This window comes from Physcomitrium patens, chromosome 21 (genome assembly GCF_059467195.1).
Source record: "Physcomitrium patens ecotype Gransden chromosome 21, ASM5946719v1, whole genome shotgun sequence".
In the NCBI taxonomy this organism is placed as follows: Eukaryota; Viridiplantae; Streptophyta; class Bryopsida; order Funariales; family Funariaceae; genus Physcomitrium; species Physcomitrium patens.
Genome location: NC_143430.1, coordinates 3,998,034 through 4,026,000, shown reverse-complemented (window position 1 = coordinate 4,026,000; position 27,967 = coordinate 3,998,034). Strand labels below are relative to the sequence as shown.

General features: G+C 39.6%; 3 protein-coding genes and 1 long non-coding RNA gene across 9 annotated transcripts; 1 reads left to right on the top strand and 3 right to left on the bottom strand.

Annotated features, from left to right (window-relative positions):
- Positions 1 to 332: 332 nt before the first annotated feature.
- Positions 333 to 6,729, bottom strand: LOC112274301 (uncharacterized). 5 transcript variants are annotated; one of them, XM_090245609.1, is made up of 13 exons: positions 6,377 to 6,729; positions 4,636 to 5,088; positions 4,400 to 4,451; positions 4,095 to 4,152; positions 3,804 to 3,855; positions 3,409 to 3,554; positions 3,045 to 3,194; positions 2,790 to 2,901; positions 2,384 to 2,463; positions 2,010 to 2,140; positions 1,597 to 1,688; positions 1,253 to 1,326; positions 333 to 1,027 (listed from the first exon to the last, which is right to left on the bottom strand). In XM_090245609.1, the coding sequence occupies exons 4-13, from the start codon at positions 4,110 to 4,112 to the stop codon at positions 584 to 586; spliced, it is 1,299 nt and encodes a 432-aa protein (XP_090101735.1). In that variant the 5' UTR covers positions 4,113 to 4,152; positions 4,400 to 4,451; positions 4,636 to 5,088; positions 6,377 to 6,729; the 3' UTR covers positions 333 to 583. The 5 variants fall into 5 exon arrangements, with proteins under 5 accessions (XP_090101735.1, XP_024359429.1, XP_090101734.1 ...); XM_024503661.3 differs by having other exon boundaries at positions 4,433 to 4,451; XM_090245608.1 differs by having other exon boundaries at positions 4,433 to 4,451; positions 4,636 to 5,047; positions 6,377 to 6,656.
- Positions 6,730 to 11,049: 4,320 nt separating this feature from the next.
- LOC112274593 (acetolactate synthase small subunit 1, chloroplastic) lies at positions 11,050 to 14,755 on the bottom strand. The gene is given in 11 exon segments (XM_090245966.1): positions 11,050 to 11,455; positions 11,595 to 11,660; positions 11,779 to 11,931; positions 12,186 to 12,335; positions 12,607 to 12,711; positions 13,221 to 13,331; positions 13,530 to 13,577; positions 13,579 to 13,599; positions 13,890 to 14,080; positions 14,250 to 14,359; positions 14,742 to 14,755. Coding segments are annotated over 11 exon segments (1,065 nt in total). The 3' UTR covers positions 11,050 to 11,359.
- A 5,387-nt stretch (positions 14,756 to 20,142) lies between these two features.
- Positions 20,143 to 24,906, top strand: LOC112274025 (uncharacterized). 2 transcript variants are annotated; one of them, XM_024503158.3, is made up of 16 exons: positions 20,143 to 20,290; positions 20,528 to 20,671; positions 20,882 to 21,205; positions 21,370 to 21,540; positions 21,680 to 21,820; positions 21,925 to 22,124; positions 22,265 to 22,344; positions 22,475 to 22,688; positions 22,814 to 22,872; positions 23,015 to 23,164; positions 23,298 to 23,351; positions 23,483 to 23,573; positions 23,748 to 23,828; positions 23,995 to 24,075; positions 24,187 to 24,265; positions 24,402 to 24,906. In XM_024503158.3, exons 2-16 carry the CDS (start codon positions 20,536 to 20,538, stop codon positions 24,584 to 24,586), a joined length of 2,046 nt encoding a protein of 681 aa, XP_024358926.1. In that variant the 5' UTR covers positions 20,143 to 20,290; positions 20,528 to 20,535; the 3' UTR covers positions 24,587 to 24,906. The 2 variants fall into 2 exon arrangements, with proteins under 2 accessions (XP_024358926.1, XP_024358925.1); XM_024503157.3 differs by lacking the exon at positions 20,143 to 20,290 and having other exon boundaries at positions 20,308 to 20,671.
- A 193-nt stretch (positions 24,907 to 25,099) lies between these two features.
- On the bottom strand, positions 25,100 to 26,987 carry LOC141044701 (uncharacterized). Its single transcript, XR_012216363.2, has 2 exons — positions 25,972 to 26,987; positions 25,100 to 25,810 (listed from the first exon to the last, which is right to left on the bottom strand). It is a non-coding gene; the product is annotated as an uncharacterized LOC141044701 (long non-coding RNA).
- Between the last annotated feature and the right edge of the window lie 980 nt (positions 26,988 to 27,967).

The following is a 27,967-nucleotide window of genomic DNA, read 5'->3' as shown; positions in this document are numbered from 1 at the left end:
ATGACCCACTTGACGATTGAACCAGTGGAATCTGATAAGAATGAATGTTGATGCACATCTTTGAGTCATTTCGTTTCTATCTTAGTTGCTCAGTGAGAACGAAAGAATTGCAATGATATTGTGTCAGATATCTTGTTTTAGAAATAGAAAAAAACACAAAGGCAATATGATTTGCCTGTTAATGATGTAGCATTAGTTCATTTAGTGTTTTCATTTCTACTTCACGAAGGTATTCCAACTCATGTCAAAGCCTCCACCGTTCTCTGTTCTACAGCATTTTCGTTGTTGGAATTCTCATATAAGAAAACATGAATTGGAGACCCCCCAGCTGGTGACCAAGAATTGGCAATTACTCTGAATGAGTTCATCAATCGTTTAGCTAATCAGCCTTTCATCACGTAAAAGGTCTTAAATACTTCCAAAAAATCCCTTCCTAGGGATTTGATGAGTGAATGAGCAGCCCCTTCTCACGCAGTGTGGTGTTCCACCTTCACCGGGACGGGACCTAGTTCAGAGTCTAGATCTACTCTAAAAGGGACAAGAGGACGGCCAGTAAAGCTCGCCAATCTATAAATCTGGAGGATTAAGCTATGGCACCTACAACGAGAGCAACGCAAATGATGGGCAGTAATCTTCTCCATTCGATATGATGCTTCTCTGCAGTCTGATTTGAAATGTTTTGGGACATATCCATAGAGGTGGTCACTGAAGCAAACGTTACCTTAGCTATCTGCTTAGAGCTTCGAGTCCCAATTGGCTCAGAGAGTTGAAGCGGAAGTTGCACATCCTGCACTGAAGATAGCGTCGAATGTTCCAGTGGAGCCCAATGCAGCAAGTCATCATCAGTGGACAGAAAGCTAGATTGTGCTTGACTGAGGGCCAGAAACTTCCTTTCTTCAGAAATAATAGTACTTCCGAGATGCCATGTTAATGACTCTCGAGGTATAGCTTGTTCACCCATTGCATGAACGGCTGCATCGGCTATCATTGGCCGAACTTCCCGTACTTTGTAGCCAAAACCGCCTACCTGCATCCATAAGACCTGACAATTTAGACAGAAAACATTGCGATTTGTTCTAGCGATGTGTATATCCCACCAATCATATTGTCAATGGCCTATTCCCCCTTCCTAATGTGTGGGATGAAATTCCATTAAAGAGTGGCAGAATCCACTAATCGGTTTAAATAGACTCATCATTCCATTATAATCAGATGGATAGGCACAGCAAATCATGGGAAATGAAAGCTATACCGCAGTTGGATGAACAGCATTTGTCAATAGAGCTACAAAAAGATTCCGATCAGGATCTATCCATAATGATGTGCCTACACGAAACATAGAGTAAAATTTCCCAAGTCAGAAAGTGAAGTCGCAATGGATTTTAACATTGTTGAAACTATAGTCCTAGAAATAAGTTCTATAGGAAAGGTTACCGACCTGCAACCCTGCTCTTTCAATATTCGCACACTGTATCCCTTATCTCAATCAGAAAAAATAAATAAACAAACAAACAAACAAACAAAACGAAAAAACAAGAAAGAAAAGAAAAAGGGGAAGGTTATTCGATGCAACAACTAGAAAGAAAGTGTACCAACCTGTAAAACCTGTATGCCCAAACGTGCGAGAACCTAAATATTTTCCAGCAGATGTATAACCATCCATGAATCGCCGCACAGCTACATCCCACCTGATACAAAAACATTGATTACACCCAGAGGAACATTGTAAATAGACCGCATGAAGTCAAGTTGCTTAAGAAGCCATGGACACCATCGGACCACTACTCACGGGTGTCTAAATAATGCCAATCGGACTACTAAAGTTTGGTGCACTTTACTAAGAATACTTTTAGTAGCATTCTCTATTACGTGCACAAACAAGTGGCAAGGCGAAATATATTAACTCTGGTGTTTGCCTATACACCGTAGGCTCAACCAAGTCAGACAGAAGACTTCTAGATTCATCAAGAGTTGGTGTTTAGGATCAAGAGATGAATCGGATGGCTTACCCGAGAGCAAAAGGGCGAGGATTATTCGGAGTCTTTAACCCAGGTGTTGTGAATAGGCGCACAGTACTTTCTCTAAAGAGACGTCGACTAGTGGTCTGATCCATTCCTCCAGCTAACATTGTCTGTGCGAACTGAACCCCAGGTTTAAACACATGAGTGGGATTTCCTACAACATTGCTTAGCTACTGAGTACAGACCGCTTAAAGTTTCAAATAAAGCCTACAAGATCTGCAAATAATTCCTTTCATCAAAATATTGTATAACATTTGATGAGAAAACGAAGACCAACAATAAAATGTCTTAAAGTGCAATGGCATCAGAAAGTACAATAAAATAGAAAATAGGCTGGTGAAGAAGTAGCGTGATCGAAGTACCCGACAGACATCAATGATAGTAGAGAAAAGACCCGCGTGTCCCGCTACTCCACCAAGCACAAAAGCGCTTGGGTCATGGACTGCAAAGTTATTTATCATCGCAGTTTCAGCAATAAATGTGATGTAGACGTTTAAAAGACCATACTAATTGTATCAATAGCTTCATTAATATGTTTTCTGAATCTTGTATAAGAAAAGTGAAACCTATGTATAGATATAGCCCCATATTGACTTCAAATATGCATGCCTTTTACAATTAATGAACACCACCTCATAATATCCTGCAACAGTCTCATGACATTCTTTACGTCAACAGAAGCTAGGAGGGAGCAGATTTATACACCCTTTGATAGCTTTTACAAAATATTCGTTCAAGCATATCAGAAAGAACCCAGAGGACAACTACCTTCACCCCAAAGCAGGCGATTGCGGTGCATCCGATCGACTTCAGTAGGAACCACCAACGGATTAAAGTCCGTCCTGTTGATCGGCCGAAAACATGTACTGCGCATACCCAACTATCCAACCACAAACAAAACTACATGAGGCACATGATCGAATTCCATCACCTTTCGAAGAAACTTCGTCCACGTCATATTTCTTCAATAACATAAAAAGTAATTAAATTATAAAAACAAGTGCAAAGAAATATCTGTCTTACTGGTTCAAAAATTTCCTTCGCAGTAAAGACCTCCAGGGGCATGCGGGCAATGCGCTCCACAATCAAACCAAGGACAATCATGGACAGATCACTATACCGCGTCATGCCTTTCGTATACCATATCTTATCTTCCATAATATATTCCAAAACCTGTGCCATGATCAACGAGCATGTGCCTCTTAGCCAGCTTATTCATACCTTGCAACATTATTAAAGCCCGCGTCTGTTCTCAACACACAACGCTCCCGTTTAAAGCTCAGCTACAAATCATGTAAAACACCAAGTGGGAACATACGTATTAAATTAACCAAGCGAAACAAGAATATAAAGATCATAAGGAAGTAGGGAACATAGAAATTATTACATGGTCTTTCTGTCTCAACCCCATGTCGAAAAAAGGGTAGAACTCGCGCAGCCCAGCAGTGTGAGTCAACAATTGCCGTATGGTAATAAACTCTTTCCCGTTGTTTCCAAACTCTGGTAGATACTTACATGCAACCTCCTCCAATGCTGTACCACCAGATAATCAATGCTAATTACTATCATGAGCAAACAAAGATATCTTTAGATAGAAAAAGGCCAAGATACTAATCAAAAATTGCACTTTCGAGACTTCAACAAAACATGCCGAGCTAGTGCTCTCTCATACGTCAACCAATACGGTATAAAACGCGAAGTGTTACAATAAATCCAGACAACCATCAAGAAGTAAGACGAGAAGGCAATCCACCTACAAGGAAGGATAAAAAACTGACATACCAATTTGTCCTCGATCATATAAGATCATGATGGATGGTACGGTAGCCATGATCTGCAGAAATCGCGACTTTCAGCTTAAGTAACGAAAAGAATTTACACATGTGGATTATATATATGAACCATGAATAAATATTGTTACCAAACAGTCTTAATAATCACGTCATTACGAAGATCAGAGGTCAACCAGGCGACAACTTAAAAAGCGATCGAAATAGGCACATTCATTATCTTGTTATAACCCTAAGCACGTAGAGCAAGTGAGACACAGCGGATGTGAACAGGCAATCTCACCTTTGTCAAGGAGGACATATCCCATTGTGATTCAGGAGTAACTGCGCTGCTGGACTCACTACATAAAAAGAAAGTGTAAGGACCATCTGTGGTCAACAACTCATCATTGTACGTTTGGAGTTCTAGCGTAAATTTATTTGAGTAGAAGATAATGGATCAGTTGGTGGCGTTAAGATGTCTCAGAATATCGGTTATAAGTTTACAAACGTAATATCAAACGCGCAAGAAACCTGAAACTTTCCCAAGGCGACAGTCAGATAGATACAAGTTTTCAGAGCAGAAAAACTAAACATAATCCAACCTACCTTAATTCTTGGTGTAGAGGTATGAATACTTACAAGGTGTACGTTCCATAGGCTGACCACCAACAGCCAGTCATCCAAAATGCATCCATGTAAGAACAATATCAGTAGATTATCACTCACATCGAGGTGGTGTACGTATATCACATCCATAACAACATTTTACGAGATTTTCTAATCTAAATCTCAAGAGATTTAATTAGAAACAATAATCTGAGGGAATATTAAGCAGGATCAACCTTGATAGTAGCATGGAACAGTACAAGAACCAAACGCCACAGCACCACCTGGAAACGTGCGCTCAGCAATTGCCTTGTGCATTATATCGCTAATAGTGAGCTGTTCATCCATAGATGATGACGCTAACCCACTGCAGATTGGCTCCGTCTCCAGAGCCATGTTCTCCTCCAAAACAGATCATTCAATTTTGAAACCAATGAAGGACCTAGGTTCTTGAATATTCGAAGTAATTTACATTAAACTATTACATAATGCGCCTATCCAGGACATGAACGCGGTGAAAACGTCTTCAAGAAATAAAAAATACTTAGCTACTCCTGTACCACTTCCACATCAAAGCCCAGTGAGGAAATTTTCTCAACCGAACGCAACCGATCCAGCCGGCTCGTACACGGTATCCCGTGCGCTCGCCTGAGAATCACATCCAGTACTGTGAGTACCCAGGAGCATCACTACATCAACCAAGGAAATTGAAATCTGTCAGCTCCGAGTGTCAGGCCAAGTATCGCATTTTATACACGCTCTAACTCCAGGCTTAGAGGAATTAAACAATACTACCGCGACAACCACGAACTGCAGTCCATTCTAGACCTAATCAGAGTGTCGATACACCAAATTTCCTTTCCGTATAGGTTGTCCTTTTACGACTGGGAAGAAGATCAGGTAAGCAATCCTGCATCTTCCCAGGGCTAAACCCCATTGCAGAATTAACGGGCATTAATGAACTTCAGCTTGTTCCTTAAACCCACAAAGTATCCTCTGTACGCGATCAAAATAGAGGCAGCACAAGAAGCAGATGATGACAGAAAATGCGGTACGCCTCGGAATTTCAGATTCTCTAAGAAAGGGAACAGAGCAAGCTTTCAAACTACCCTCACCAATTTGCAAGAAATAAGGAAACAACTGGATATTCTTCCAAACACTACCGATGTCGTTTATGGGGTGTTGGCACCACACTGATATATCAGATGTAATGAGTACTATGAGAAGGCAATACAGGGTGCGAAGACACTTAGATGGAGTGCGATAATGAGGGAAATAGAGTGGAGCTATTTAATGCGATGAACAGGAAGGAACTGGAGTAGCATCAGAACTGCAGAACACTCGTTTCCACGTCAATCAATTGAACGACACGAGACAAGACAGACGCATTTTAAATCCAAAGTAGTAAAGAAAGCATATTAAACTCGTGACTGAGCGAAAAATCCCAAATCTACACGACTGGTTCCCGATTCAGACGAGGAGAGAAGGAAAAGCGTCGTAATCAAGACAAAAAAAATGTCCGGCCGGCCTGATCAGACACAGGCACGATAATCAAGGCAATGTCGCATTCGTTACGAAACGACTGCAGCCACTAATGTTCTCAATAACAAGAACCAGAATAGCCCAATGCGTTAACAACGAAGTGATCACAACTCCGTCTCTTCAAGCAATCAAGGACGTTGGGCTTCAAATACATCACTATCGGGGGGGGGGGGGGGGATACAAAAACAAAAACGAAATCATCCTCAAACTCGCCACAAAACCTCAAAACGACAACTACCAGCACCGCGATGCGCCATCACAGAAATCGTCGCCTCAGTGAACAATCCACGAAAACGCGGCACAGATGTCACCACACGGGAATATAATAAAATGAAATCATCCCCTGTCCTGCAACAGAACTCGTCCCCATCTCTCTTTCTCTCCAATTAAGAAAATCACACACAGGTGCAACGAAAGCCGCCGATCTCCACATACCGCAAACTCCACAACCATGCGCATTGTCCCCAACCCCCGTCGCCTAGCCACGCCGCACGCGATCACACAATATCACCAATACAAACTCCCCTCCCCTCCCCTCACCCTCCGATTACAACAAAGAGCGCAAGGCAACCATAAGAAGCGCTACAGAATTCAAAGGAATCCTTGTCCGGAGCTCTCCACGAGCAAAGAAGACGCTTGTCAGAGGCAGCAAGGAGTGAGACAGTGGCAGTGCAGCAGTTGGGAGCTGCGTGCACGCCATGGCCATCGCCATAGCCGGCGGGGCAAGCAACAACAACGAGGCACCGGGGGCTTTACAACTTCTCCGAGCAGGCACAAAGCATAAACAAATAAAATTATATTAAACTCCCCTTCACTTCCCGTTCAATGTAACCCTCTCCCCCCGTGGATGGATGGATGGATGGACGGACGGACGGATGCCTCTTCTTCTCCTGTACTTCATTCATCGACATCATATTGCTCCCGCTTGCAAAACCTACAGGAAATTCTATCCAACTCCAGATGTTGTCGAAACCGAATCCATGCCCCAGGAATGCGTGCCTATGACCGCTGGATGGATGTCGAATCCTTTAAACGGATGAACGAGGAAAGAAGCAGTTGCACCAGATGAATGTATGGTTTCCATCCATCTTTATTTAGTTTCAAGAACATGAGAGAATGCGTCAAAATTTTAGTCTATCCTATTTTCCATGATAATGTATGTCCATCTTAAAAAATTTGGCTTGAAACTAAAGAAATGATCACAAGAAAATAATAAATATATATGGTTTAATTCAACCTAATAAATATCTAGTTAATATTAAATATCTAGTTATTGATCATTAAAATAATATTTAAAAAGTGTATAGTTTTTAGCTCAAAACAATAGAATCTATTTGGTTTTGAGCAAATTAATAATATTTAATAAATAATATATTAAATTATAGTAATAATATGTATATATATATGTATATAAGTATATATCTTCTTGATATGTATCTATATAAATATACACACATATATAAATACAAAAAATGAAAATAAATCAACCTAAATCATATCATTTATGTTTAGAACTGCACTACATAACTTTGCATACTTACACACTTAATAACCATGTCATGTTATTTGAATATTGATATACTTGAAAAAAAAAAATATATATATATATATATATATATATGCTTATTTTGGAATCTACAAAATTATCAATAATGCCATGTGTATATATATATGCACTCATTTCATTTTATTAGAATTGAAAACAAAATTTTAATTAAATAAATGCTGCTTTAAAATGTACATATGTTAAATTACCTAGAGTAATGAAAAAATTAAACATGAATGCATATTAATTAATTCAAAAAATCTTTGATGCATCAATGAGAAAAATATCTTAGTTTTCTTAATATCAAAAATTTAATATTATGTCTTGAAAAATAAAAAGCCGGCTTTCAAATGTATCCGTCTTCTTTGTTTGTTTCATTCGACATACTCTATAGTTGATTATTCTACCACCGAAATAATTGCTAGTGCATTAATACGTACTATTGTTTTAAAACAAATTTTGTAAATCTGACAATAAAAAAATTTAAAAACAAGCGATTGACTAGGTATCCATGGGCAACGTAAATTAGGGTTTCGTAGTATTAGACTGAGGAATGATGGGATGGGGTCAGATCGAGGGGGAGATTTCTAGCATGTATTGCCGTGAATTCACAGACAGCAGTGATCTTGAGTTCGGCGAAGTTGAAAATCAACATGTTCGCAAAGCAATGCTTGATCGGATCGACGAGGTGGAAGCCACTTGACCTGAAAGCTGATCCTCCAGAACCTGAAGTCTAGCTCAACCGGGAACGGATCAAACACTGCAATCGCAATCGGGATGACTGGCGATCGCAAATGTCGTGGCGGCCAGGTTAGTCGATCCGATTAGAGCTGCAACGAGGCCGTTGCGACAGACCCCGCGCTGCAAAGAGCTGAGAAGTTGCAGTTTTCTCGAGCGTGATCGTTGAGTTTCACGATTGTTGCCGCGGTGGTTGCGGATGCGGCAGAAAGGCCAGTTCGTCGCGTAGTTAGCAAGGTACAGGTCTAATTATCTGCAACTGTGGCATGGGCCCGTTGACGGGTTCTAGGCGCACTGTTCGGGGCTTTGATACATGGAGCTGCGACTTTTAACCGCGTCCTGTTCATCGAGTTCGGCGTGTTTATGATAGCTCTGATCGTGACTGCGAATGACGGTCGTGGTGCGGAATCTCCTCAGTGTCGTGACGGATTTGAACTCACGGGCGGTGGGACGAGGCAGGAAGAAGACAGTGGCTGGCGAGCGTCGAAAAAGCGGATAACCTAGCAGCCCATCTCAGAAGCTGCGACAGCAACCACGAGGAGCCGGGTGAGACTCATTCTTCGCAGTCGTCGAAGTGTCGCCGATGGTGCTCCAGATCGATCGTGGTCCGAGCGGCTTCTTTCCAGATTCGTCGGCGCCGGGATTTTGCCGCAGCGTGCATCGGGATCTGGATATACACACACTTACGTTCATACATTAACTAATTCATCCATCAAGCGTATTCGTTCATCTACACGTTTCGTACATCCATTGCCTAGACCAGTATAATCATTTCTGAGCTTCATATCTAAGCTTATTTCTAAATTTTTTATAGCTTAAATCTTCATGAAATTATCTATTTTATATATTTTATAATAAATATTGAAAATTTTTTCTATTGATATTTTAAAATGAAATCTATAGTACTAATAATAAAACACCAAAAAATTATTAAAATACAAATCCATAGAAGACATTATACAAATTGAATTTTAAAAAGATTCTTACTATGGATAATAATTCCTTTTAAAAAAATCCTCATTATTTGTATACTATAAGAATTTATTTACTTTGAAGTACTTATTATTGATATAATCTAACCACTAGTAATTGTAATAAAGATAAGCTCTAATTACCAAATCAATTAATTTCTTGTGATGTTTGCTTTTATTTTTATTATTATTATTTTCTTGGATTTTATTTTTTTAAAAATTAACTTTTTAATAACATGTTACTATATAATATCCTTTAAGTATGAACTTTAATACAATCATCAACATTTTATAAGAAAAAATCCTAATATATCTTCATTTATTACAAAACCATTGTTAACAATTATGTATTTTTTAAATATGTTTTTCTTGTTGATAGAAAAAAATATGTTATCTTCTTCTATTTTATATGCTAGAAACTTGTGTTATACAAAGACATAGTTTGTTAAATTTATATTTGTTGAATATCATATTATTTTATATTATTTTATTTAATATAACCAATAATGCGGCATTTGTTGTTTTTGTTGTTTTAAAATCATTATCAATCATGTCAAATGTTTTCTCTACTTCTCCAAATCACTTATATTGTGACTAATTTGCTTAAATAATCTTGTAAAGTTTTTAATATCTTTCAAAATTCTAAATAAATAATAAAAAATTCAATCTAAAACTTCTTTATATGGTAATTTTTTAGTTTATTTTTTAAATAACATTAAACTATTGCCAAAATCTAAGCTTGATTTTTTCGTTACTATTTATATTTATTCAACTTAAGACACTTATATTCTACTTACAACATCAATCATTTTGGCACTTAAATAAAATTCTAAATCTTATATATCTTAGAATACATATACTTTTAAAGTTTCATAAATTATTTAAGATAGTTTTAATATTTATTTTAATCCTAGGTGTATTGTAGTCTAAATTGCAATTGTAGTCTAAATGTATACTTTTAAATATAATATAAGTTATTAAAATATTATTAAATATATGCTAATTTTAGTATTATATCTGGTATTTGGATAGCTTTTCTTTCATATTATTGCTTGAATAAGTTATAAGCTTATATAAATATAGGATTAATATTGCAATTTAGACTAATACTGCATTTAGACTACAATTGTAATATTTATTTTAATCCTAGGCATATCAAGTCCTAATTTATATTCTAATAATTATTTTATATGATCTTTACTAAAAATAATTGTGGAATTCTTTTTCCATTTTGATGTCTAAAACCTTTACTAATAAAAATTTAATTTAATATCAATTGGCATTTACCAACTTAATCTTTTTCAAATCCATTATCACTTTTGTTGCTTCTAAAATAATATAAAAATAAGCTTTTTATCATGAAAGAAAAAAAGATATTGATTTATTATTACTTGCAACATAACTATATAAAACACTACATATAAAACCAACTATCCTAAAATTACATATTTGATTGATTAAAACTAAAATTATAAAAAACTGGAATGTGGCTTGATTTTTTAGAATAGAAAATACTATTTAAAACATCTCAATTCCTCAAAAGAATCAAAAGCCAAGAAGAGTATTTAAAAGAGAATTTAAAAAAAAAAACACATTATTGATTTAACCAAATATTTTATTGTTTTATTTCCATATATATATATATATATATATATATTTCTTGTTGAATTGCCTTTTCACTTATTCCAATCGTGTCTAGCAACCATAAATAGCCATTAACCTTGTGCTAAGAAAATCAAAACAAATAAACAAATTATCATCCAGATTGTAACCAACCTTATAATCCAACAATTCAATGCAAATTCAAGTATTAGCACCAACCCATTAATGAAACCACCACAGATCATCTGTAGCCATGCGAGTACAATCTTCATAGATGAGAGCACTTGGGTACTTCTGCTTCTGTCTCATAAAAATGGAGCTCCTCATTAGTAATTTCCATTGAAATAAAAACTTAAGATTCGACAATGGAATCAGCAATGGTAACCCCAAGGAAAATGTTCCGAGCACTAGAAGTGCCCAGGACTTCCAAAGGTGGTGACAAAATACATGAGAGATAAATAAGGGTGTCATGTCCAGTGTGTGAAATGAAGCTAAGTTGATCATGAATACAATCGATTCCTTGCTGCAAAACTGAGAAAATGCTGTGGGGCTGATTAGTTGTTAGGAAAAAGTGGAGGTTACAGGGTGAAATTGTCTCAAGTACTTAGTGTCCACGCCATCTTCACGTAAAAGTGCTACTCGTCCTGTTCTAGCCACCTGTAGCATCAAATTCAAAAAAGTTCATTGACGAAGGGAAGCAACCATAACATTTAATTGAGGTAATCCAGCCATGGAGGGGGAAAGAATGCTAAGTATGAGAGACGTGTTCTGCAGGTGGGTAGTTTGTCATTCTTACCTCGAGGATGCCAAAAGGTTCTAGCAAACGCTGCAATGCCGCCATTTTCTCAAGGTCACCTGTCAGATTAGACACACAACAGCACAAGCACATCATGCGTAATTAGATCAAGTAGAGGAGAATCTATCCAGTTTAGGAAAACTGGACTACCAGTGCTTCAAGTCAACATTGTCGAGGGGAATACCTCGAGAGTTATGGTGCGGTTGGAGAGATTGACAGGCTTGGCACGGAAAATAGCGGCCACGTCCAGGACCTCACGGCGGACGGCAGATGTGGTAGCAACCCTGATAAGCATCAGCTCCCTTTCTGAAAAGGACTGATGTGTAATATCTTGTACCTGTTTACACATTGATAAATCAATCATAATTTCAAAATAAAGTGTCCACATTTATATAGTGCATTTCTGTAACAAGCAGGTAAAAATAGTACAAAAGACCATAAAATCTGTATCATCAAACACATCTAAATGCTAAATTTTAAGGAATGCTGAGCATCCAAACTAAGATAAATGATGAAGAAGGCATCATAATCACATTTCTGCGGTACTAAGGAGTTTGAGAAGATGGGTGATAAACTTCAGCATTGACTAACCGCAAGAACATCAATGAGTTTCGAAAGTTGACTCAGTAGTTTCTTTATAGATTCATCGGTAGCCGGGATTACTGTCAAAATTCGTGAGGTTCCTGGAGTCTCAGCTGGACCAACTTCTAAACTCTGTATAGATGAGTGAAAACAATCAATAACCAGTCATCCTACCGAAAATTATGAGAGTACTTCCAATCACATATATATGTAACTGGAGCGAGTTTTGACAGTTGCAAGAATATCTTATATTAGTTAGCAGATTTGTTGCGTTTAGTCTTGGGTTTGAAAGCGGGTTGAAAACAGATCAATGTAACGGGCAAGCCGATAAACAAAGACAAAGTAAACAATACAGCTTGATTGACATCCAAGTGTTCAAACTATAATTTACTCTCGCCATGGAAGCACAAGCAGCACTCACAACACCTACCTGAATGTTGTATCCTCGCCCTGCAAAAATTCCTGTTACTCTGTTAAGCACCCCGGGTGCATCATTTACCAAAATTGCGAGCGTGTGGGAGATAAAGCCGCTAGGCTGACAGTATACCAAAACAGAAACCTTCCAACTCAGTATATGTCATTGAGAAACATAGTTTCAAGTATAAAATGGAAACATGAACATTCATTCAAATAAGTAGAGTTTATCATCAGGTAATTAATGTTGAGATTGAATGACTGCATAGCATATATCCGTCATCGGGAACATAGATTTATCATGAAGGAATTTCTCAAGAACATCATATCATATTGAATTCCTTATCGCAATATAAGAATGAATTGACTTGTTACATGAGATTTTAAGACCACTCATCGAGTTAGCTGAATACGAAATGTAGAATTCGTCCCACAAAAGCTCACTGTTCTTATTATTCGACAGAGAAGTATTTAAGGATGGAGTGTTGTCTACCCTGGGATTTGTGTCTCCGCTGTATGAAGAATATAGGGTGAGGCGTTTCATCTACCTGATGACAGATTGGTGTTCTACATTTTCCTTAGATAAGTGGCTTGTGGGTGTGATCAGTCAAGGAAGATATAGGTACTCTAGAAAGTTCCTGGTAGTGCAAAAATCACCTTGCCTGTACGGGCTATCTCCTGGATTCCAAACTTGCTCATTGTGGCTTGAATAGCAGTAATCTTACCTGGGTCACCTATCACCTGCAATCCATCACGAGAGTAAATGATAATGATTGATGTGTAAATGACGTTGATTGGTTGGGTACTAGCTACAGTGAGAGTTATAAAAATATACAACCACCTGGTACATGGTTCAAAATGATCGCTGAGTCGTTCTGCAAGGCTTTGAAGTGGTAAATAAATTTCATGAGAAGGAAAGGATGATAGGAGAACAGCTACCTCGATGGTGAGCGAATGCTCCGCCACATCCACAATTCGAGCTCGGAAAAATTTCAACCGATCCAAGAACCTGAGACCCAATACACTATGTCAAATAACTGTCAAAGGAGAAGAATCATTTTAAAATGTAACCAAATACACCGAAACTGGTCAAAATGTCTACTAAGAAGTTGCTATGCTCACTGTATAAGGCATTGACTATAAGGGTATCTTACCAGCACGTTGGTTAATGATATCTATATACACCAAAAATGCTCTACAATCACTATCCGATTCACTGACAAAATCCAAAGTCAAGAATAATTAATAGTATTTTTTTCACAAAAAACATGCTGTTCCATAGGAAAAGAATATGCGTACCTCAGCTCGCTGTTCAGGACTAACATTCACCTTCAATAACATGAGCTCTCGCTGCACACGTGCCTCCTTCGATAAGTCGCCCACCTGCAAACGTACAATCCATAAATCAATAAAGGACGATCGTAAAGAGAATAATAAAGATAAATGCACGAATGGATGACAGAAAAACTTATAGTTGGAAACAAATAACCCTAGAGAATGTTGATTGATGCGAATCGCTTATACCCATGTGAACAACTGAGGAAGAGTTTTACACCTGGTTGACGTTGACAAGCTTTTAGAGCTGTTTCATGACTTGTTGCGGGACACGATTAGTTCCAAAGACAACAATCGTAAAAAGAGCCTTGTCTTTATTCAGACCTACGTCCAGAGATTCAATGTTGTATCCACACCGAGCAATAACTCCAGTAATTCTGTTGATCATTCTGCTCGCATCACCAACGAACACTGAGATAGTGTATCTGCGTATCCTGTTGGAAGATACAATCCTTCAGTGCAGCAAAAACTATGTGCATCCTGGACAATAACTGGACTTGAAGGGGTGCATCCTATTATGTATCTGCACAGAAAATTCTACCTGACATTCTATTCAGTGTTTTTCTTGTTTCTTCTAGCCTGCTTTTTGTGTTTCTAAAATGTTCAAATTCTGTGTTGCGGCCTGGTTTAGGGTTAGCATTCTTGGGCTTAGATTATGGATGACAGAACCTTCTCATAGTGTGTCAATTGATTTTTAATATGCTTTTACAGTACTCGTTTCATATCGAAATCAAATGATTTGTTTCTCTTAATTGACAACTCTAAACGCCCTGGTGAGATTCGTATGGTCAAGTAGCCAATCGCTTATCAACAAACAGAATACGCTCCATTCCTCAAATCATAGCTTGGAAGTCATATTTTTCGGCATGTCCAATCTCTGCAGGAGTAAATGCCATATCTAGGGGACTTCAGATTGAATTTGAAACTTGCGATTCTTCTTTGATGTTCCTCAACTAAGAAGCTTTGCAGATCATTTGCTACCTTTATAAGCTCTCAGAATGGAACGGTAGGTTGACAACCGACGTAAGGTTCAATATCGGTGAAAGGCATCATTGCATATGACTTGTAAGGTGTGGTCATCGGTACAATGCATATACGATGTTTAAATATGATTGCCATGAGACATGCAACTACTGAGGGTTGATCAGAAAGGGATCGACATCTTCTTCCCGAGGAGGTTTTGTGCCAAAAGAATTGTCCGGTTAGACAAAGCCGGCCAAGGACTTAGGAGAGATTCAGAGAGCGGAAAATCTTTTGCGTTCTGGTATGTTGCCTCTATTTATCATCCTTAAAATTTCACTTAATTCGACATCCTTTTAGATATCTCGGATATGCTACATAATGTGCCATTCAATCGATTTTGATAGCAGTTTAGGGTACTACTATATGGTCTTGGTGACCTCGTCCAGTTTTTATGACTGTCTCAATGTTTTTACTCCAACTTTTACATCTTATTCAAATTTGGTTAGTAGTAGCAATCTTTATATGATCAACTTGATTCAATATTAGGAACGAATTGTGTACTTTCTTCATTGGCTTGGATACAGTACTCTTTGAAGATGCATAACATTCTTCTTCTATGGGAGTCACAAAACTAGTCTGTTATGGTATTGTAAAACAAATTCTTCAAAATCAAGTGCAGCGGTTTCTGTTTTTGCTAGATAGTGTCAGGTCTCTCCCCTGATATCGCTTCTGTAGCTGAACTTTGTGATGAATGGATGGCTGCCATTGATGCCCTTTGTGAGATATTGATTTTAGGATTAGAATGCACGGGATCATCCTAAGGTAGTATGTTACTTCTGCTAGGACACAGAGCAAGCTCTATGGATGCAGAAGTGCTTGCCTGTATTCTGTTGATTTAAACTTGATTTCAATGAAATAGACGGTTGGTGTTCAAGGTTTAGTTGAATTCACAATTGATTGCCTCGTTTTCCTACTCATCCGTCGTAACAATTTATCTTACTCAATGAACAAGTTTTCATTTAGCAATTGTCTAATTACTATGGTTTGCAGATTTCGTTACTCTCGTGGCCTATGATGATATACTTCCCAGATCCTAGGCAGTGGTTTGGATGGCTATTACATTAGGTATGAGAGAGCTGTTGTTATAATTTTCAGCTGCTTATTTCCCGAGGAATTGGAAGATAATGACCGTGCAAGTCTGGAATGAATTTATCTTTCTGGCATCTAAATTCTAGCATAGACATTTCTGTGCTGATACATATTAGGATGCACCCTATTGCCTACTTTACTTCTCTTTCTGCTATGATCTTTTGAGATGTTGTTTATTAATGCATTCACTAATGGATTAAGAAAGCCTTCAAAACTGTGTTTTACAGGAGAGTCTCCTCAGGTCTATTTTCAATCTTGCAGTTTCGATCTACTATAGTGGGGGATTGTTTCCTAGAGAAAAGTACAGTGATTGGTTTATAAATGTTTTTAGTTAGCGTGGACAAAAGAATTTCTTCCTGCTTGTTGTATTATTTAGAAAAGTAAATCGAAGGCTTCCACGTGTGTCGTGCATCTAGGTTATTTGCTGACGAAGGTTGCTTTCGTTCCATTTTTAGGCTTTAGCTTGCATCATTAGTTTATCAGCCATTATACTGGCTGGTAGATTGATTGTTGCGTCGAGGTGGGAATTTCGAACACGAATCCACCCGCAAGTCTGGGAATGAAGTAGCAGCTGCCTGGGATGGGCTCTGGTCTAAGGACAGAGAGCGAGTCCTTGTCTTTAGTGCTATAAATCGGCCATTTGACTTGGATGATGCTGTGACACGCAGATTACCAACGAGGTAAAAGCTCCCTTCTATCATCAGAATATCAATTAAAAGTCATAGACGAAATGCAGGAAATATGAATGTGTTTCTCTGACACAAGCATCTATCCTGTGCACGGGTGTAATTCGACAGAAGCAATAGATTCTAATCAACTATGAAGCAGGAAACTTGTATAGTTGCCAAGAATAAAAAACAGGGAAGATCTCAATTGTTACATTGACTGAAGGACACCTTGTAGAAGGGTTTGATTTTGTTCCGCATTACTAATAGTTATGCTGGAAGTGATCTCAACGTACTTCAAAGCTTTTACCCTTTATGTACATTAATGTCATCTATAATATTTTGTTGTACTCATGTGACTTGTCCAAGTCCGTTTCTTCATTTCCCCTTGTTCGAGTCGATTACGTGTCCACTTCTTTTTGTTGATACTTGTGTGGTTTGATTGCCACCACTTGAATGGTTTTCAACTATATCCTTCATTAATATTTGGTTTTTGGCAATTTCTCTGGCGTTTCAAAATCTTTCCATAGCTGCAGCGTATCGTCCTGTGAGAAAGCGCTTACACCATGAACACGAGGTATCAACTGTCTCTGTAATCACATTTTCTCTTTGCCTTTGGCAAGCTTGGGAAATGGTTTTGGTTGGCATGGCCAGACCAGATGTGATTTGTTGTGGATGCATTGCACATGTGAAGATGGTTTTTATTGCAGCAAGTCATGGGGACAGTAGTACTGCTGTCTGCAGTTGCAACTGCATTGGTCCACCTGTAAAGATTTTATCTCATATCCCTTGATAAATTGTTATGTATATCCATGCTTTGAAATTGCAGTCTTTTGTGTGGGGATTTAACCCAGTGCAGCCCAATTGAATTCTATCTCTACTGCATATTTTTGGGGAAATCTTTCTCTTAGTGTCAAACTTGTGAACCAGCAAGCTAGCATTTTGAAGAGGAGAGTATGCAGGGATTCATTCAATCTAGAAGTGGTCTAAATTCTAAATGTGAAGTAGCTTGTACATGAAACCCATACATGAAACCCATACATGAAATACCTTCTGTTCTAGTGTACAAGCAAGTACTTAGATAGTGGTACAGAAACAAGCTCTAGGCTCAAGCACTTGGCATATCAGCCAGGTTGATTGTTGAGCAGTTGGTGTGGTACTCATCTTTTGAGGTCTCACTATCACACTGTGCCTCCATGTGTTAAACTTAACCAGGGACTACTTAGTGCTATGTAGTCATGAAAAGTAAGGTTTTAGTTGTGGTGACTTGCAATCTAGATATTTGACAGCAGAAAAAGTTAGCATGTCAATTGATGTTGCAAGTGTCTTGTTGTCATCTTTTATTCTTCTACTTTTTTTTTTGTTTGACAGTAGATACATTGTAAACCTTATTGGTTCTCCATATGCTCAGAGAAAAAACTTCTGAATTGACATGAAATGTCCAGAAACTGTCATGCAAGGGATGCCTAGAAATTGGTGTCAGGAGAGGTTTTGAGTTAACTCCTGAACCAGGACAAAAGAGCGCTACAGTTCATGTGATACTGTCTGGTAGAAGTTGCCAGGGATGGCCTCTGAACTAGGATGTGTATTGTGACAGACTTTCATTCAACAGAAAGGAAAAAACAAAAAGCAAATGTACATAAGGAAATATGGTTAAACAACATATGCTTGAAAATGGTACGTGCACTTTCCAACATCATCCACAGATGCCACAGTCAAAAAATTAAGGAAAATTCAACATTATGGTACTGGGACCAGGAGTTTATCACAATTTTAATGAACAGAAATAGAAGTCTATTTGGGTAAAGCAGTCCCTCAGTGACATTATTTTGGCATGTTAGGAATAGATCATGAGCCCTTCATTGCAGTAAGCCATGTTCAGATAGGCATGAAAACAAGGAACCGAGATGAGGTTAATAGCTAACAACACTCATATAGCATGGAAAATCAAGAAATTTTTGGGTTAGTAGCAAAAGTGGATTATTCTTCAGCTGGAGAAAACCCTAAACAGTCCCACGGGTGTGGAGTTTGTAATTGTGGTGAGCTCACAACAATACAAATCGCGGTGAATGGTGAAGAGGTTTGTGTGGCTGATAGGACTCAGGTTGCAGAGAGCTTAACTGGTGGGGAAGGGAGGGTGGCAGAGCTCTGGGAATGTCCCAGAGTATAAACTTGCAGGAGTATATGCTTCAAGGTATAGTTCTCGGCTGCTTTTTGGAGGCTACAAAGCAGTCTACTGTAGTCTATTCGTCTCGTTACTGGCCCACTAAACAATCCCAGTGTGCGGAGAACTCTGAGACTGATGATCCTGATACTCCCCCAACTGCCCTCCCCCAAAAATATCACTCTGTTCCGTGCTTTTTTGCCTCATCTCACTCAAGAACCGAATTCTTGCTCTGTCAACTGGAATAATTAGTAAGGAAGCTCACTATTCGCAAGCTTTCAAGGTAAGTTACTTGCACATCACCTAAGTGAATCTGCAGTACAGTAATGCTGGTCCACCCATTCATTTTACATATATATCTATCCAAAGAAAGAGTAAAAACATCAGTGCTACCGTGCGTTTGACACGAAAACAATAACATATAGACCTGCTCTGATAGGATCTCTATAGTTTGTAGGGCACTAGATATCACAGTAAGAATACACAAGTGAATTCAGAACTGGGTTATCCTGGTGTTACACGAAAACGTTGGAGAGTGGGTACAAGGGTAAATTGACAAACTATGTTGTTACTCTGTGCATGTTAAACAAGAAGAGTCACAAAAAGATGGTTTGGTTCTTGGAAAGCTTTGACGGTGAGAAGATGTGGGTCCAGGTTACGAATACTATCCAGAGGGTATGACTGAACTGAAGTTGCAGGATGCACAGAGAGGGGAGTTTGGGGAAAAAGGTGCTGTGCCTCAAAAGAGGAAGCAGAAAGGAGGAGGCGAATCAAAAGGAGCTACGTGAAGATGCTGAAGCATGATGCTGTGGCATGATGCCATTTGGCTCACTGCCGAAGTGCCGTCGCGAATATGCCACTCCTTCATGCTTCTACCACTGCTTCTAATTCTCACGAACGAAATCATCGCTTCCGAGCTTCCCACCGAGCAAACCACAGTCTCCTGCTGGCGTTCTCATCGCAAAAACCATACTCCGGAAATATCCTTCTTCTTCTTCATACAGAAAAATTAAAATTAAAACACAATTCACCATATCTTGCAACAACAGAATTCATCTACATGGTATTCATGCCTGTGGAGTACCGCTGCGCCAAAGGCTGTGTCTCCTCTCGATCCGCCATGGTGGTTCCAACCAGAGATCAATCATCATGCACAGGAAGCACTCACAGGGTAAAAGAATCTGAAGAGTTTATTAAAATTGGCAGCACCGCTAGTCAGATGACGTGAATGACTCCCAGGTACAAACGAGAAAAAAAACCCGATCTCAGAGGCGGAGTAAGAGTGAGATCATCGACGTGGGGTGCGGGGAAAGAGATCAACCTCAGTGAAGAATGATGCTTTTTGGAGATACTTCAAACTATGATTTGCATTGCTCAGTTGTACCGCCCTGAGCACACCGCTACTTAAGCATAACGACCACCGGGTACCCATTCACTCAGTCTGCCTGCATGTCTGTTGTACAGTTTCAAGCCTACCACAGGATACTGAGATGAGAGAAGTGAGGGACCTGTTGCAATAGATTCCAGTATATTGCCCAGAAATTCGAGTGAGGTCTTGTATAGAGCTGATTGTATTTGAGTTTGGTCGAGATCGACGAGTAATTCTTTTCTCTTCTTTCTTTTTTTTGACGGTGAAATCCGCTGTGAGTTGCGGTATTTAGGAGCAGCGATGGTTTGGCCAGTGGATGTAGTTCAGGGGATCAGCCAGGACGTGCATTGCCTGGCATCTATTCTGCTCCGAGGCAATGGGGGGAAATCTCATAAAGAACGATTGGATTTCTTCTATGCCCCTCAAGCTCACGCCTGTGAGTATCAGACCCGCATTCTCACTTCATTCCAGTTGGCTTACATGAATTTCATAGCAAAAGTTTGTCTCGATCCTTCGATTGCTGGAAGAAGAATTGAATGCTATGGCGAGAAGGTCTTTTGTAGAGTTTTCCATGTGGAGGGTTGAAGTAGCGGTGTTTGAGGATTGATGGTTTGCTTTATCGACTATCCCGTTGGATTGCTCACAGATGACAGGTTTCGAGCCAACTTCTTGCACGGGCGCCAGCCAATGCTGGCGGCCTGCGCAGCGCGTCTGCGGGGTTCCCAGGGCTTGGTGTGGGTGGACATGGGAGGAGGCACGGCCGAGAACGTGGATATGATGTCGCATACCCTTGATCTCTCTGTTTTCCAAAAAATTTACGTCGTGGATATCTGCTCGGCCTTGTGCGAGGTCGCACGCCAGAAAGTGAAAAACAGAGGGTGGAAAAATGTGGAAATCGTCGAGGCTGACGCGTGCACCTTCACGCCGGAGGACCCTGCCACGCTCATCACTTTTTCATACTCTCTTACAAGTAAGCCAATTGGTTTACTTGACAATTATTAGCTCGGACGAGCCAATCGATATGTTCACTTAAACCCACAGAGGTTGTCTCTGTTCGAAATGTGAGTAATGGCTGTCCTGAAAAAGCGTTTGCCGAGTGAGTTCCAGCTCTCATTGGTTTGCTTTTGCTGGCAGTGATTCCCGATTTCATGGCCGCGATAGACAATGCAGTCCAACATCTGGCAGAGGATGGCATTGTAGGCGTGTCAGATTTCTTCACCTCTGCCAAGTACGACCTCCCAAATCGACAGCACTCTTACATTCAGCGCTGGTTCTGGCGTGGTCTGTTCGATGTCGACGGCATTGGTGAGTTTGTTAATTTCCGCCTTGGACTCACAGTTCTGAAGTTTGATGATCTCAATTTTGGAGAAATCCCAGCAAAAAAAAGGGATTTGGTGAGCAAAATTTGAAAGAATGATTGAAATCGGCTTGTGATCGGTTGCAGACTTGGGTCCTGAGCGGCGTCTCTACTTAGAGCACCAACTTGAGCCAGTTTACGAATACAACGCGCTTGGGAAGATTCCCTACTTGCCATTCGTGCAAGCTCCATACTACCAGTGGATCGGGAGACGACGAGGTCATACAAGTAGGGGTTCAACCTTCCCTGACGTGCTGTGAATTGATCAACTCAGCTTTTCAACCTACGCTGTCCCAATTCACTGCTGATATGAATTTTCTTGTGGGTTGCAGAGAAAAACTTAGCTCGATTTCCTGCGCGAGCTTCGGACGAGTTCGAAGCGAAAAGGCCACCGGCTTTTCCACCAACCTTCCTGTACTCTCTGTCATGGGAAGACCCTCGTGAGGACGACAAGGTTCTGAACATCAACAAGGACGATACAGTCTTGACGCTCACCTCCGGCGGTTGCAACGCCTTGGACCTCGTTTACCAGGTAAATTTGGACTTCCTGAATGCCAACTTGAGCTATATTTGCTCAATTTCCTGAGGATGCAAGAAGTAAACGGAAACTCCTGGTTCTCATGCCTTAGTTGTGTTCTAATTTCTTCTTTTTTTCCTTTTCTGCGTCACCAGGGCGCACGTCAAGTCGTGGCCGTGGATATTAATCCAGCCCAGAGCTACTTGTTGGAGCTCAAGAGGATCGCCGTTATCAGGTACCGCATACAATCTCCACACACCGCTGATGTTTCTGAAGTTTGAAGTAGCGTATCTTTTCAATCAGAATGCAGCAATTATGGGATAACTGCTACTCTGTAATGATGTTTTTTGGGGTTGATGCCGTAGATTGCCGTTCGAAGATGTATGGTCAATGTTCGGAGATGGAGTGCACCCCAAATTCGAGAAGCTTTTTAAGGAGGAATTGACCCCCTTCTTGAGTCAAGGAGCTGTGAACTTCTGGACTAGAAAGAGCCATTACTTCAGAAACGGCTTGTACTATCACGGTGGAATGGGAAGGCTCATCCGTGCTGTTCGGGCGCTTGCAAGAATCACTCGTCAAGTAAATGTGTTGATAAGAGCTTCCAATGTCAATCACGATATCTATCACTTAATGCTGCGTGACTTATACATTGCCTCATGAAATTTTGTGCCCTTACCAAGATTATTTGCGACTTTGATGTGCAGCAACACTGGATTGATAACCTTGTGAACGCACCCACTCTAGAAATGCAGAAAGAGCTCTGGTAAATTCAGTTCTACCAATACATCTTGAATGAAAAATGTCTGTGAGGTGCTCGATTCTCAGTACTTGGTTTAGACCCACCCGCTTGTAATGCCAACTGAGTGCAATGGAACTTAGATACGGCTGACAATTGTGTGTTCCAGGTTCGCCACCGTGGGAAAATGGCTATTGCGCGCCAACATCGTGACACGCATTTCAGCCTTCTTTGTAACCAACCCAATCGTGCTCTGGTTCTGTGCTGGTGTTTGCAAGGGTCAGCTGAACCTCATTCGCAAGGAGGATAGTATATACAAGTGAGTTTCCATTAAGCTGTCGCAATGTGGGATCATATCTTTTGACTTCGCTTGAATTTTAGTAGCTCACTATCTGACCGCAATGAAACCTGTAATCCAATATTGAGAGCCATTTTTATTCTTGTCTGTGCAGTTACGTTGTGCGATGCTTGAACTCCACGGCTGAATGCTCGCATCTACGTGACAGGTAATTTAAACTTGAGGAAATGGACCCATTTGGATTCATATTCTTTTAGAGCGTGGATTACCAAAGTTTCACATTATGATGTCAGCATTGTACAAATCTTCGCAAGCCTCTAACTGAGTCCTCTTTTGCAGCAATTATTTCTACCGATGCTGTTTAACGGGGAAGTTTTCAAGAAACTGCTGTCCCCGCTTTCTTGAAGAAGAAGTATTTAAGACGCTGAAGGTACTAATCTCTAGCATCCCCTGCTCAGATTCCCTCTGCAATCAAATTTGATTGCCAGTGTGTATGTTGTGGATTAAGACACGTCCTTTTGGTGTGTTGATGATCTGGGCTGTGTTTTTTTTGAGGATGCTGAGAGGCATATGGACGCTTTCAACTCACTGATGATTTCCTCAGGTTGATCTGGCATCTGATGAACGTCTACTGATTCGCACAACTGCTTTCGTTGAGGAATTGAGAAAGCGCATGTACACGAAGGTAAAATAAAAGATAAAGAATGCTGTTATTACTCTAAATCCCACAATCCATAACTGACTAATCAGCTCCGTAACAATAGTTAATACCACCTAATTTGCACCTGAGGTTGGTTGTATTTTCTTGCAATTACAACTCTTGTGAGCTCATTTAAATTCTTTTCGTCCAGGTCATATTGATGGACCACGTAGATTGGCTGGAACAAGGCGATATTGACATATTGTGCGCTGCATTGAAGGATCAAGTGAAGGTAATTAACGATTCTCATCTCATCTCAGTCTAGGTCAAGGTGTATTGATTAATTTATACGGCCGAGCCTTCAACTTGCTAATCGCATATTTTTCAATTCATCTTTCTGCAGCCTGGAGGTCGGGTGATTTGGCGCAGTGCATCACGTAGTCCGAAGTACGCGAAATGTATCGAGAAGGCTGGATTTGATGGTGAGGTTCCTCAACCAGAAGTTTATTGGATGTTTTAATATTTTAAGGTATGTTCAGTTGATTATTCTGCTGATCTGTCCCATGAGTTTTCTGAATCAGCGACTGACTAGATTTCGTGAAACATGAACTTGGGCAGTTATTCGCATCACTACCAGCGACCAGTACATGGATCGCGTTAACATGTACGCCAGCTTCTACGTGGGCATTCGTAAAGGTGGACCCAAGATTGAAGAATCAGAGGATATGACGGAGAAGGTTACTCCAGGGTCTCCCAACTGTGTACTCAATGCTTCCAATGCTCTAGAACGGTCGCATCAATAGTTATATTGGATGCTTTCTGGACGGTCATGAAACTATCGTGAAATCGTGTCGGTTTCAGAATTTAGCAATTAACTTCAGCGAACATTTATGTTCTTGAAGAAACGGAACTCTGATTTTGATTTCCTTTGGAGTGAATTTTTTTCGGACCTAGAGTAGTGGTAACGCTGGCTGCCTGACCTGTGGTACCACGGAATGTGTCTACGATTCCAGTTTTTCGATTCTGTTGACTGTTCGATTCAAATGTGGTAAAGAACACACCACTTGTATTTGTATACTCTCATGAAATATACAGAGGTTTTATCTTTGTGCACATAAGTAAATGCTGACTTAGCTTTACAAACTTCAGTCAAATGTCCACGTTGGGATGTTTTGTTCCTACTCCATAACTTCCAATTTGTCAGTGCCCTAACTTGTGCTCATTGGTCCCCCAGCTTCCCATTAAGATTAGAGAAATACGAGCATGATGAAATAGCGAGACGAGTGTTTAGAATCTTCAAACCTCTCAAGTGTGCCTGGTGTGTAAATCTGATACATTTTCCCGAAGCCGTGAAACAGACAATGCGAGGATGATTGGGGCTTTATATGAGGCTACAGAATTGTTTGAGGGCTTCCTGTTCATGCAGATATAGTATGGAGTTTTTTATGTAGCCATGGGCACGATGTTTAGACATCTGTCCTGCTACCTCCTCCAGAAGTTTTAGGTTGAGGTTGCTGGTTGAGAGTTGCTGTAATCTTGGTAGAAAGCCATTCCATGCGTAGTTGTTTTTGGAATCTGAGACAGCAGGAGGGACATTTATCTTGTGATGTATCCTAAGAAATTTCGGTTTGTTTTTGCGGTTGCTCTAAGCATCAAGTTTGAATACTTGACTTGTTTAGGTATTTTCTTTCATGAGAGGCTTGTGAGTTGCTTTCAATGGCAAGAAACACAGCCCTAGAAGCCTGAGAACATTGCTGAGGTTGTGCATTCGGTGGAGGGGATCCCGTCGCGGGTAGCGAGAATGAGAAGTTGCGGTTGAATTGTTCTTGTTGCAGACATTTGCAGCGACATGTACAAAAAACGAGTGTGAAAAATTGGCGCATGCCGACACGGGAGAGAGCTGTGGACGGGCTTCAATTCCATATGGGCCGGCAGACCTCCACAGGACAGTTGAATCAGCGAGAAACAACCCACAATTTCGGGGAAGTCTAACTGCATTAGAGATCTTCACCACGACTGCACGACACCTACAAGGCGAAAATCTTCACAACTGGTTAGTGAATGGAAGACAACTCTTTAACCTCGGTAACCGACATCCTCAAGAAGATCAACATAAACAAGGTAAGTTAGTTTTCTGATTGCAACAAACAAGTAACGACAACAAAAACAGGAAGTTACAAAACCCTACCTCTAGCAATAGATGTTTCCTGTTTAACCCAGCACGGCCATGGGCCATAGTTTCTAAGCTAGAGGTCCAGACACCAGCAATGAAATGGTGCCAGAATCGAAACGGTGAGAATCCACATACATCCGGCCAGTAGCCTAGTAACACGTGTCAGACACAAATTGTAAAGCACAATTGTGCTTTCAGTTTTAACCCCGGTGGGGATTTTAAGATATCATAGTACCCTCCCATCGTAATGACCGGGCTTCGATTCCCCGGCTGCGCACGGTGTTGGGTTTTTGCCGCGGCAGTGAGCTGTGGACGGGCTTCAATTTTTCATTTTGGTTGCAGAAGACGCTGCACTCCCTCAAGTTCTGTGTGAGGTAGCAAAATGGCAACAAAGAAGGCTCAAGCAGCACTGCTTCTTCCATCGTGTCAGAAGACAAGGATACAGGTCGTGCCCCCGCGTTGTGCCCAATGATATCACGGCCCACACCAATATGGAGGCCCCCAGCGGCCCTATACTCCAGTTTTGAGCACTCCCCGCAAATGCTATGGCTCATCTGCTCAGCGTCCATCCTCACCTCCCCGGCTTCGATCCTGCTGTCTACAGGAAAAAGCAAAGATCAACCAGGAAAAGTTTGAATTTACTTACCCTAAACTCAGGCCAACCAAATGAAACGCCCAAGGCGTCGAAGTGTGTTCCGAATGCCTTGGCCTTGTCAACATCGTTCTTAAGAAAATAAGCTAATTACGTTGACAGAATCATCACACGACTGTACAAACTGTAATTCAGTCAGGTGACCTGCCACATATCAAACTTTGGTGTTCAGACTCTGCACATGATGAGGAACAAATTAACCCCAGAAAGCTACCACTTCGCCACTTCTCTCTTCAGTCTATTGTAACTACAACTAAGAATCCGATTATGTGTTTTTTTCGTATCTGTCGAGTCTTCAGCATATTCCTACTCAAATATTTGAGCTTTCCTTCTTTTTTGTGATCACTAACAGTTTGAAAAACTGTGAATGAATTCAATGATGGGCCATACCTTCGGCGTTCACCGAAAAAATAATTTGCTATCTCCGAGTCAGAATCCTGAAAGTTCCTATTTATGTCATCAATAATAATTTATATTATATCTATTGATTACATAAATAGAGATAATTCAGGCTTAACAATTTTATCAAAAACTCTTACGTGAGCCAGAAACAATTAAAACAAATCAACAACAGGAAGAAATTATCATTGAACACAGCAAAGATATCTACAAGATATGACAAAAATCATCTAAAAATAACAGTCGGGTATACAGGAAAATTTGATGCAGAGTAGTGATATTCACCAATTCAAACAACTCCACTTCCTTGTCTATTGGCCAATTATTTCAAATAAAACCTAATAATTTATTCAGGATTTATGGACAATTAGAAACTGGTGAAAAGAAAAGTATATGACATGCTCTAGTTCAAAAGACGTTATTGAATTAAATATTTTTACGTTGTAATTCTAGCTTTAAATATTCTAAAAACTATAAATAAATAAATAAATAAATAGAGTTTATAGATTTTTTCATTTAAATAGAGCTTAAAAATAATGGCTAATATTTTAAAATTAAAGTCTCTATTTATGTAATTAATAGTAATTTATAATGTATATATTTTTTCTATAAAATCAAGAATTAATCTTTACCTACAAAAATATTATACATTAAGAAATTAAAAAAATCTTGTTTTTTTAAAACTATATTAAAAAATAAATATTATTTTTAATTATAATTTTAGTAAAGAACATTGTGGTTTAACTTGGCTATTTGTGTGTGAAGTAGTTTTCAAAAGAAATAAAAGTAGTCAAAGTCTTAAGAAAAATATTTACTTTTCAAATAGAACTTGTAGTAATAAATTATTTTTAAAAGTCATCTTAAATATTAAAAAAATCTTGTCTAAATCACATTGAAAAATCCATTCTTACTTAATTAATTTTTTAAAATTTAAAATTAAATATAAAAGAATAATGGCAT